Consider the following 12,021-nt stretch of genomic DNA (forward strand, 5'->3'; position numbering starts at 1 on the left):
AAAACAGAAAACAGACACTCACTGTTATTTGCTTGGCTTCTTCAGATTCTGTGTTTTTAATGTGGCCTCTTGCTCTGTCTAGCGTCACAAGCATCAGTGGTGTATTGGAGCTGATTTTTATGTCCTAAGGAAATAAAAATATTTTATACTTTTGTTATAAAGAAGCTGTTTATGTATTATTTAAGGCACATCATTTTACAGCAAGAGGCTGCTAAAGAATCCTATCAGACCAGTTACATTTGAAGGTTAATCAAAATGTTTTTCATGTATTTTATTATTAATTATTATTCTTATTTTATTTATTGTTTTATTATTTGTATTATGGCAGTGTCTAGAAGCCATGATCTTGATTGGGGCCCATAGTGCCAGACACTGCACAGACACACAGTGACTGACATCAGTCCCCCTGAGCGATGTAGTTATATCAACCAAACCATGTAGACAGTGTTATGTCAGTGAGCAGGAGAACCTCTCTTGCAGATGTAGCTACCGCCTGTCGGGGAGGAGGATTAACTACATCGACGGGAGAGCTCTCTCCTGTCAGCGTAGAGCATCTTCATTAAAGCGCTACAGCGGGGCAGCTGCACCAGTGCAGTGTTTTAACTGTAAACCTGCCCACAGTAACTAAGATCAGAGCCCCATGTGCAAGGCACTGCACCCACTTACTGAGAGACAGTCCCTGCCATAAAGAGCTCTCAATCTAAATACCAACATCATTTTGAAAATAACACACAAAAGCACAAAGGTCATGTTTTACCAATGTTATGGTTTGGAGCACTTTTTGCTTATCAAGAACAAAACTGCTTTCAGCAGAGCCATTGGACGGTTTGGGGCAGTTGCCCCGGGCCCCACACTTTGGGGGAGAGGTGGGGCAGGGGTTTGGGGGAAGGGGCAGAAAGAGGCAGGGTGGGGGCAGGGGCTGGAGGGAAGGGGCAGAATGGGGGTGGAGCAGGAAGGGGTGGAGTGGGAGCAGAGTGGGTGAGGGAAGAGGCGGGGCGGAGCGGGGGCAGGAAGAGGCAGGGGGGAGTGGTTGTCCTAGGCCCTGCACCCCCTTAGGGATGCCCTTGGCTTTCAGGTGAATACAGGTCTCTTGAATTAACCATCCTGTAGAAAGGAGATACAGAAACTGTATGAATAGTTTGTAAGCATAAAATTCTGTTGCCTTTGGAAGCCACTTACCTGTGAAGTCTCAATCCCTCTGGGTAAAATCCACTGCTCTCGCTGAAGAATCTTCTGCATTATGTTCATCCCATAGAAATTACAAAGATTTCTAATAAGGAATATTTGAGGCCAAGGTGTTTGGGCCTTTTCAACCAGATTTTTCATTGAATTCACAAGTTGGGACTGTTTTTCTGCAGTTTCAGCACTGGTCCATGTATTCTGGTCTGCAAGCAGAGTTCAGTATTAGCCCCAAACCAATGCAATATTGCTACCTAGCTTCACAGTTGTTCAAAGCTCATATGCAATGAAATCCCTGCAGTAATGTTACCACAGTATTTAAGATAAAAGGGGAAAAAAGGAGAAAGTCAAGAAAGACCCCATTTGAATAGATACACTTCATCTGAACCAGAAGGAACAGTCCTTCCATTAACCCTTCTGCAGTGAAGATTTACAGGTATAAAATGCAATACCAACTCCCAGTGAAAACTGCTTCATGGATAAAATTCACCCTGTACGACTAAATGTGGCCACCATTAATTTTGTGGCAATAGTGAGTTTGGTCTTTCAGAGCCTACAGCATTCAGAGAGGTCAGACATTTTTAGGTCTCAGATTTTCAGGTCAAATGGGCTCATTGTATCCACCCAGTTCAGCCTCCTGCATAATCTTGTAAATCAAGATTGGATGTTTTTATAAAAAGTGCTGCTCTAGGAATTATTTGGGGGAAGTTCTGTGGCTTATGCTGCACTAGATGATCACAATAATCCCTTCTGATTTGGGAATCTATGAATAACTCAAGCCAGAGAATCTCGCCTGGTGATTCCTGCATCTGGCCCAATAATTCCTGGTTGAGCTAGAGTGGAGCTTTGAGAAACAGACTTAAATTCTTGACTTAAATACTTTAAAAACTCATTTAAAGAAGATTTTACCCTGTCTCTTTTAATTTGGTGACCTCATACCAAGTGAAATTGAGGGGAAAGATCATTTCACTAAAGTCAGCTGGGTAAATGTGCTGGCCATATAGAAGTGGGACATTTGTTTCTGTAGGTACCACACACCTTTTGTACATCTTGTCATTTAAGGTTGTATTTTCCAGTAATGATCAGAGCTGGCTGGAAAATGGAATTTCTGTTCTGTGGGAAATTCTGACATTTCTAAATTTGTATTGGTCCCAAATGATGAGGAAAAGTCAAAATCTCAAAATATTTCATGTATGAAATATTCCGATTCAGAAAGATCTGTAAGCAGAGTCTGACTGAGCTCTCCCCTGACATCTAGTGATGAGCTGGGGGAGAAGACATCAGGAGCCGACCTAGTTTGCATAGACATGCCCACTCTGCCTAGGTGCGCAGCATGATGGAGCAGCTTTGCCCAAATGATCACTTTTGGCTGGTGTTGGATTGCATTTTGGTATTGGGTGCAGGAGTAATACAGTTTTATTACCCTTGTTGTATGAATAGAGGGCAGCAGATCTGTGCTTGGCATACCCTGACTGAGAGGTTCAACCTCAGCTGAACTCCACTTGCTAAGAAGGGGGTAGGAGAGCTGAAGCCCAGTGGAGAGGTGAGAGGGTGGGGACAGGTGTCTGTACATGGTGGTGTGAGCTCTGCCTAAGAGTTCTCGACACATTTATCCTCCCCCTCTCCACTGTTTAATGACAGAGCTGATAAAGATTCAGTTGAGAGTCTTTTGTTTTGGATCACTAGAGCTGAAATCACTGATAACCAGGTCCAAGCATTAGAGCTGCTATGGGACAGCGTCTCTGGTAAAAGTGACTGCCCAGCCTGCCCTAGCAATGAGGCTCCCCCTGTAACAGCTGAAATCACTGAGAGCTGTGTTAAGTGGGGGGACCTCAAGACATTCCAGAGGTTGCACTGGAGGGCAGTGGTGGAGTGAGCGATGGCAGAGCAGCTGACATAGGAGTGAGCGGCTGCCAGAGCAAGCAACAGCAGAGTGAGCTGGTGGAGTGAGTGGCCGCAGAACGAGTGGCCAATAAAGTGGCTGATGGCTCAGCGAGCAGTGGTGGAGCGAGTGGCCAACAGTGGAGTGACAGCTGAAGCATTGCTGGGTGTCTTTCACCCCCTGGATGGGAGGTGAACTCATAGAGATGCACCTCTGAACTCTGGGTCTTCACTGACCAAGGACAACAACTGTGAGTGGGGTGCAGGGGACAGGGGAGTGGTGTGTTAAAGGGACATTTGTTTGTCAGACTTTCATACCACCAGGTGAGAGACTGAGGAAAAGGACACTCCCCTGTGTACTCTGGTGTGGGTGTTTTGTTCATGGCCATCTGTTTTTGAATCATGTTTGTCGTGTTTTCCCCAATTAATGCTGGGTTCCTTTCCCCTTTTATTAAAAGTTTTCTTTTCCATACACAGACTCAGTGCTTGCAAGAGGGGAAGTACTGCCTCTTAGAGGCGCCCCGGGGGTGGTGTGTAACTGTCCCAGGTCACTGGGTCGGGGCTCAAGCCGGTTTTGTGTTGTACTGTCGAAAAGGAACCCCTAGATACTGAACCCGGCCCTTGTTGCTGCCAATTCCAACAGGCAGAAGGGTTTCACATAGAAACAACCTTATTGAAATGAAACGTTTGATAATGTCAAAACATTTCAGTTTGATCACGTCATACATAATATATGAAAGTCAAAATGAGAAAATTGAACTGAAATGATAAAGTTAAAACAAAAAGTGAAAATCAAAATGAAACTGAATGAAAAAGACAAAAATCAAATAAAACGCTTCATTTCAATTGCAAAATGTTTCAAAACTTTTCTGTTAAAAATTTCATCAAAATCGACGCGTTCCCACAACACATTTCAGTTCGGATGGGACAGCGTTTTCCAATGGAAAACTGTTCAGCTGAAAATGTTTTGATCAGCTCTGGAAATTACGCTGGACAAACACAACCCTTAAAGCAAACAACATCCACGGAGCTAAATGGTTCTCTAACCAATCTTCCCTGATGTCCAGCACGACTGGAAAACGGTTAGAAACTCCACTTACCACTTGGCAGCTCTCTGCCAAGCACAGCTGCAACGTTACCGATGGCGAGACGGAGCTTAGCAATGAACTGCAGGTTTTCAATGCTGGTGAGAGTGGCAGAGCTGGGAGCAGACAGATCTGCAGTGGAGAACAAGTGCTCCGAATTCTGGCTGGCGTCTTCTTGAAAGGAGGAATACATAAAATCCTGTTCAAGAGAGAGAATTTTTAAAAATGTACAGTAGTGAACAGACAGTACCCCTGTGGTAAAGGGGATGCAGTTGGTTGGGCAGGTTTTTTTTAGTGACTCAACTTTTCCCTTCTCCCCGCACCACACCGCAGACATTAACTTTAAAGGCTACAAAAAATAAAATTGTTCTGGTCATTTTGAAACAATGCCACTGATTAAAAATAACAGCCTGGGGGTAAGAGCTCCTGTCTCTCCCCCCGTCCACTTCTCCCCAGCTTGGTTTCTATCCCCCCACATCTTCTGTCCCTCTCTGCGAGCCGACGGGTAAAATTTTCCAAAGTGCCAAAGTGATTTAGGAGCCAAAAGTCACTGAACATCTATGAGACTTAGACTCCTAAGTGACTTAGGCACCGCTGAAATTTTCCCCTAAGTCTCATAAAGTCAGTGAGATTTAGGCTCCTAAGTACCAAGGTTATTTCTGAAAATGGGAGAACTGGCCATTAATTGTATGTTTCTCCTTTTCTGGGTGCCCAACATGAGATACCTGGGTCTGACTTGTAGAAGTGCTGAGTATTCACAGCTGCAACTGAGGTCAACAGGAGCTGTGCTATGAACACATAAAATGCTATAAAAATGCTAAGTACTCTGCTTGTCAGGCCCTGGGGATCTCAAATCGGGCACCCAAAATTAGTGGAGACTTCTGACAATTTGGCAGTAATCTCTCTGTGTCTCAGTGCAACAGCTGTAAAATGGGCATAATAATATCACCAATTCTCACAGGGGCATTGTGAAGATGAATTCATTAACGTTTGTGAGGCACTCTGATACTCTAGCGAGAGCACCGTAGAATTAATACTTCTGAATTCGGCACAGGGTCTGCGTGGTATGCAGAGAATAAGGGGGGGGCACACAAGTTTGTACAGCATCTGGTACAATGCGGGGTATGGCCCATGACTAGTACTCCTAGGCGCTACAAAAATACAAATACATAAATAAATATTGAGTAACTTCATATACTGATTGAGGCAGGGATTCTGTGGAAAAAATAGTATCTGGTTATGTAATTGCAGACTGTATTGTAAAGCATATGCCAGAGCAAAAGTGAAGACTGCACAGGTAACCTTAATTTTAGCATTTCCTAACATTGGAGTACTTGACTTTGCAACCTTAACTATTCTTTTAACATAGTTATTATGGATGTAATAAAATGTCTATGTTTCTCCACAGACTCTTCATGGGACTCACCTCAAAGCAGCACACTACCATGAAATAGAAATCATTGCGACTGCTTTGATTTAATGATAATACTTCCTCCATCCTGGAGAGATATCCTTCCAGGTGTTCCTTCACATCGTCTAGTCTAGGAGGAAACGGACATAAGTTATAAACCTGAATATACCCAACGTGGATCTGTGAGTGAAACACAGTTAATATAGCCACTGGAAGAACTAGAACCAACCTGCACCGAAGCAGCATTTTCAAAAGGGAGGACTTGACAGTAGGACTCGGATCCATGCATTCTTCAAAGGGCGACAAGTCACTCGTTGGTTTGTACACTGAAACCAAAGAGTAGAATGGATTACTTTTTTTTTTTTCTGAGCACAAGACCAGATCCCTACCTGGTGTGAACCCCCCATAGCTACACTGGAGTCAATGGGTCCTAAAAGCTCCAACACCAGAAGGCAAATAAAAAAACCTCGTATTTATTGTTTGGGTTTTTATCTCATGATTTTAAAGTCACTCATGAGTTTTGGGGCCTGACTCAGGATATCTGAACAACTGAGATTGGCGGGATCGAGCCGTTCCCGTGTTACACACATCACTCACCCTTTCTAACCTCTTGATGTTCTGGGTTCGAAGGTTTGCAAGCCACAAACTTAATCAGTTGTTCGATGATCTCTGCAGATGGAGGGATTTTGTCCCCAAAACAGTAACTACTGACAAACTCCACAAAGAAGGAGTTGCACTTCCTCCTGAATTTGTTGTGATTTGCAACTGCCTCCCTAGGGCGAGAAAAAGATTATTTTTTTTAAAATGTCACTATTTTAATATATAAGGTAGCAAACAAAATGAGAATGGCTGGAAGCTGAAGTTAAATATATTGAGACTGGAACAAAGGCAAAAATTGTCACCTTGAAGATGATTAACCATTGGAACAAGTTACCAAGGGAAGTGGTGGTTTTGCCATCATCTGAAATCTTTAAATCAAGACTGAATATGTTTCTAAAAGATCTGCTATAGCTCAAGCCAAAGTTATGTGCATGATGTAGACATCACTGGGTGAGATTCTCTGGCCTCATGACCTAATGGTCCCTTCTGGCCTTAAAAATCTATGAATCTTCAAATCTCTCTGTGCTGAAACATGCACATAGCTCCACTACTCTTGCTAAGTTAAGAGGACTTGAGTGTGTACTGAGGGTAGACTTGATCCTGTCAAGTCAATAATAATTCTGCCCGATATGAATTATTCCACATTCTGGGCAAAACAACTTTATTCACTGGGAGTTAATGTTGCCAAATTCTATCCCACATTTCAGCCCTTCTCCCAGGAATGTCAGCCCAAAGCCAATCACCCAGTCCCCAGGGAGACAGTCCGTTCTAAACAAGAGCCCAAGGCAGACAGCAAATTCTCCTGCTGCTCACACAACTCTCCCTACCCAAAACTCTGCATTATCGCAAAATAACAACACACATTGTGTTCCCTAGAATTGAAACCGGCTCACATGCTGTGAAAAAACAGTGTGTGTAACAGCCCTACCTGCTGACAGCTGCCATAATGACACAATTCCAGAAAAACGCTTAAAAAATCATTTATGGCTCCTAAAAATGTATCTAAAAATAATTACCTAAAATCAGAAGAAGCTGACCCCTGACACTGGAGCCTTGGCTCAAACCTCCAACGCGTGCTGGGTGAAGGTCAGATGGGGAGCACAGAGGGGTCACTTGCAGGTTTCTGAACCTGGGACCACCATAGCTTAGGGCTGCCTGTGAACAGATCAGCTGGCTATGAGTCTAAGGGCTGGATGTTCTGCAGCCAGCCGCCTGTCCCCCATACATGGCCTCTGCACCAGCTGCAAGGCCAGGCTTGACACAGAACTGGCCACAGATACACAGGTGCTGACTTTTGTTTTTGACAGTAGGTGCCCCAGCCCCACACTGGGTGCCCCACCCCCACTCTGTCCCTCCCCCAAGGCTCCTCCCCTACTCTGCCCCTCCTGAGGCCCTGCCCCTACTCTGCCTCTTCCTGCCCCCTGAGTGCCTCCCACTCCCTCTTTTCTGCCTCTGCCCCCGAGGCCCCCCCTGCTCACTCCTCTCTGCCCCCTCCACAAGGCTCCACCCACCTGCCCACCACTCACTCCTCTCTGCCCCCACTCCCGAGCACCTCTTGCCTGCTGCTTGGTCCTTTCTGCCCCCTCCTGCCTTAAGGGTGAGTGAGGAGAGTTGAGGGTGAAAAGGAGGAGTGGCAGGAGCCACTGAAGCCATGGCCAGCCCCAGGGGCCACCCACAGCTGATCAATGGCCAGCTCCGTGGGTACTGAGACCCCCAATTTTTTTCTGGGGGTGCTTGAGCCCCGGAGCACCCACAGAGTCAGTGCCTATGCACAGATACCATTTTCAAAAGCATGATTTTTAATGGGACCTAGGTTCCTAAATCCTAAAGCCACATTGGAAAATGCTACTCTCCATCAGCTCTATGCGGGGAGATGCACCCGCTTTCAGTCCCCTTTGTGCCACCAGAGCCCCCTTTTATAATCTGCAACTTCAGATCTTTACAATCCCAGGCCCCCAGTCCTGAAAAGGGATCAGTGTGTGCAGACCCTGCATGCACGAAGTCACATTAAAGTCATTGTTTATGGACAGACCTATCTTGGGAAATCCTTCAGCAGAACAAGGAGCTATGTCCAGTACCAGTCTTGGAGAGGGAGCAGCCCATTTTTCTAAGAGCTCAAAGAAACGTAGTGGAGGGGTGTGGAAGAAAAGCAACCGTTCTGGCCACGCTGTCAGTAACAGAGATTAGCAGGAATATTACTGCTAAACAAGTGTCCCAAATCACAGAGTCAGGCAACTGTGTAGTACCTGGTGATCTGGGAGGCGGTGGGCGTATAATCCTCGGGGACGCTCTCCTTGCAGATCTTGCACTGCCTGATGTTCCACTCCTGGATGCACTGAGTGCAGAAAATGTGACCACAGGGCAGCTCAGCTGGGTCAGTGATCTCGTTCTGGCAGCTTTTGCACTCGTTCACGCCCTTCCTGAAAAACACCACGAAAGCAAGATGCAATTCACGGGGTCTGATTCTCCGCTGCCTTGTGCCTTACAGAGTTAATAAATAAATAATAATAAAGCCTTGCATAGCTGGGCCCAAGCTCCATGGCAATATACATAAGTCCGATTGCACAGGGTGGCTGGCTTCTTTCAATAAAGCAGGTCCTGCTCCCCTCTGCCAGAACAGGTGCTTTCAGATTGGCCAATTAAAACGCAGAACAGCACCTGGGGCTATATAGGATCAGGGAGAATCAGAGAGGGAGGAAGTCCCTGAAGGAGGCTGCAGGAGGTTCCTGGGGAAAGGCTGAAGGCAGAGAAGCAGCAGAAGGGTTCCTTGGCTGACCTCCCCGAGCCAGGGCCAGAAAGGATTGAAGGCAAGGGGAGCAGCAGAGAGGATTACCTGCTGACATCACCACCCAGAAGAACTGGAAAAAGTTAGTGTAATAGGAGGAGTGATGGATGCTCCCCTGGTGAGGATGATCTCCCAGCAGAGAGGCTGGGGGAGTGGGGGTAGGCATTGCCACTGGGAAGAGCAGGGTTGTACTCCAGCTGGAAGGGCTGGGGTGGTTTTCCTGGGAGAAGGACAGGAGAGGACCGACAAAGAACTGTGGTGTGGTGGAAAATGCCAGAGAGTGGTATGTGCTACACTGCTGCTGTCTTGTGATTTTAAGGACTATAGGTGCTGCGGGTTATAAATGGACAATGTTTTGGGACTCTTGTTCTGGGTTCTTTGCAGTATTTTTTTTGTAATAAGTTGGCCAGAAGGAGGAGTATTTTTTGAGGCAAGAGAGTCTGTTGGGGAGGCCTAAGGGGCCTGAGAGGAGAAGTGGGACATTAGTCCTGGTGTGAAGGTGCCCAGCCACAAGGGGGTGCTCAGGGGAGGGGGAATCGTTCACACCCATGGTACATAATGCAAAATGTTTTCCATATGTGTGGGTACAGCACTGAATGCTGAGTTACATGGTACATGGAAATAAAAATATTGTCAGGAAATAAACTAACTTGCAAGTGTAATTAACAGACACATTGCCTGCTAAAAATGCTCTTGCTGAAAATTTACCCACAATGGTCTTTTTTGCTTGTTTGCTTGACTTACACAAGGTAGACGGTAGCCGCATTGTTGCTGCATCTCTTCAGCACTTTTGTCACAACTTCAAAAATCTTTGCTGGTTTATGGTCTTCAATTTTGTACAGTAACTACGGAAAATAAAGCATAGTGAATGTCATTACATTCTAAGTGACAAAAGAAGTGTTTAAAAAAGTTACATTTGCAAAAGCAAGCACTCAAAAGTTAGGATATGCCAGCATCAAGGTCGCCCATTCAACCTTAACTCTGCCCCTTTAGGGCATGCATTCTGATAGTCTTGCACAACATCACATAGGAAGTCTGGAGCAGAGCCCAGATTAGATCCCAAGTCTCCTGAGTCCCAGCCCAGAGCCTTAAACATTCTCCCTCATTCACTGCTCATCCTGTGCACTGAATGAGGCTGGAGTCTGACAGAACACATGGCACATGATCATGTAATTAAAGACTGTATCATAATGCAGAAGCACAGGGGGGCTGAATTAAGGTTACAAAGGTTTTCAGAAACACCTGGGGCCAAACTTTGAAAACTTGAGGGCCTGATGTTACACACACATCTCCATTGCTGGGCACACCAGCTGAGAAAGGCTGGTCAAAGCATGTTGTTGATGGAAAACTGGGTTATTGACTAACAAAAACTTATGGATGTTGTCTGTGTTCCTGCAAAAACTTGTGTTTTATCGGAAAACCAAAACCCTGAAACACGGAAATTATATTTTACACTACAATACCCACATATTTTGTATACTCTAATACCAAAATATTAAGAATCAAAACATTTGAATCAACCCAAAACTAATTTTTCTTTGTGGAAATTTAGAAATTTTCAGTTTTTGTTCCAATTGGGAATGAAGCCAAATTTCCAAATCTCTGTATCCTTTTGCCAAACAGATTTTCTGTCCTGTGTAAGGCTCTAATTCTGGGGTGAGGATTGCAGGGGGCCTGGGTGTAGTATCACTGTGTAACAGGGGCAGGAGACGGTATGTAGGGGAGCTGTGCAGAATCAGTGCAGCTTGGGCCACCTGCAGGCTACCTCCTGATCTCTTGTGGGGACACCATGTCTCATGTGGGTGAAGGATGGGGGTGGTTGAATCCTCTGAGGACAGGAATCCTCTCTAGAGCTGGGTGAATAATGGATTTTTCGGTTCACTCACAATTCCAAAAAAAATGGAGGGGGGGAGGAACTAGTTTCATGTCAAATTTGTTTAGTATCGAACAAAACATTTTGGAGAAAGCCGAAACATTGTTTTGATTCCAACCATTTTAAATTTTTTAAAATTGTATTAAAAACTAAAATTAAAGGAACTTTTGAAACGGAAAAGTCATTTCGAACCAAAAAATGGAAATGTTTTGATTTTTTTTCCCCTGATTTTTTTCTTTGTAGTTTTTTTTCTGACTGAAACTATTGAGATATAAAGTAGTATATGTTGTAAACCGCTATAAGCCATTTTGGCCTAGTATAAATGCGGTGTGCTTGACATGAGTACGTGAGTTGCGTTTTGGCAACTGAAGCGAGGATTTACGGTTATGAGTGGTCAAGGATTGTCTGCGCAAAACAACTGTGTCATGTCCATAGGAGGAAATGGAATGTCCTGTATTATGGAGGCTTGCCAGGAACTGTTTTCCTGGAGTTATTGATACAAGGCTTTAAACAGACAAAGAGCCCATGATGCAACAGATGGACTGGTCTATAAATAGTTGCCTGACATATCTGAAATTTGGAATCAGACATCGATCCAGACCCCTGATAAAGAAGAGATGTGTGGTGCAGGGCTCCCCATGCCTCATGATTGGAGCAGACCTTGACTGGCCATTGGGACTTTGCTTTAATCTTCAGACTCTGGTGTAATATGAAAGAGGTGTGAATGTGGAGTGAGTGTGGGGTTATACTGTAATCAATACAACTATTTAGAGTATTATATACCTACACTGTATCTGGTATCTGCCTGCTCCCCCATCCCTATCAGAGCCTAACAAAACAATCTGACAAAACCAACATGAATTCAGGAAGCATTTTGGTATTGCCAAATCTGCATTTTTATCCAAAAAAAGTTTTGGATGAAAAAGTTCTTCTAGCGGTCCTCCCAATCACAGCTGGGTCCTAGGGGCTGTAGCCTCTCGTTCCATGCGGTTTCAAAGGGGCAGTGGGGCGCTATTTTATACACCTACATTCCAGAGGAAGACAAACTGCTTCACAACGAGCTTTAGCAGCTTCTCATCCACGTTGGTTTCATCGTGTAGCAGGTGATCGATGAGCAGGTAGACGATGTTGGTGCAATTCCACTGGTGTCTGAAAAAGAGACAGAATTGCCTCACTGAGAGTAGCTGCGCCTTGTCTGCTGGGAAAA

The 12,021-nt window shown here is 44.9% G+C and overlaps 1 protein-coding gene across 1 annotated transcript in view; it reads right to left on the reverse strand.

Annotated features, from left to right (window-relative positions):
* The window catches only part of LOC141988596 (E3 ubiquitin-protein ligase rnf213-alpha-like), a 181,164-nt gene that overhangs the window by 33,913 nt on the left and 135,230 nt on the right, over nucleotides 1-12,021 (reverse strand). Inside the window, exons 49-57 of the mRNA XM_074954446.1 lie at nucleotides 11,843-11,963; nucleotides 9,686-9,786; nucleotides 8,403-8,576; nucleotides 6,154-6,329; nucleotides 5,786-5,882; nucleotides 5,572-5,686; nucleotides 4,161-4,344; nucleotides 1,180-1,385; nucleotides 23-124 (exon numbers count right to left, since the gene is read on the reverse strand). Of these exons, the coding sequence (XP_074810547.1) occupies nucleotides 23-124; nucleotides 1,180-1,385; nucleotides 4,161-4,344; nucleotides 5,572-5,686; nucleotides 5,786-5,882; nucleotides 6,154-6,329; nucleotides 8,403-8,576; nucleotides 9,686-9,786; nucleotides 11,843-11,963 (1,276 nt within the window). The remainder of the gene's footprint in view (nucleotides 1-22; nucleotides 125-1,179; nucleotides 1,386-4,160; nucleotides 4,345-5,571; nucleotides 5,687-5,785; nucleotides 5,883-6,153; nucleotides 6,330-8,402; nucleotides 8,577-9,685; nucleotides 9,787-11,842; nucleotides 11,964-12,021) is intronic.

This window comes from Natator depressus, chromosome 6, assembly GCF_965152275.1.
Source record: "Natator depressus isolate rNatDep1 chromosome 6, rNatDep2.hap1, whole genome shotgun sequence".
In the NCBI taxonomy this organism is placed as follows: Eukaryota; Metazoa; Chordata; order Testudines; family Cheloniidae; genus Natator; species Natator depressus.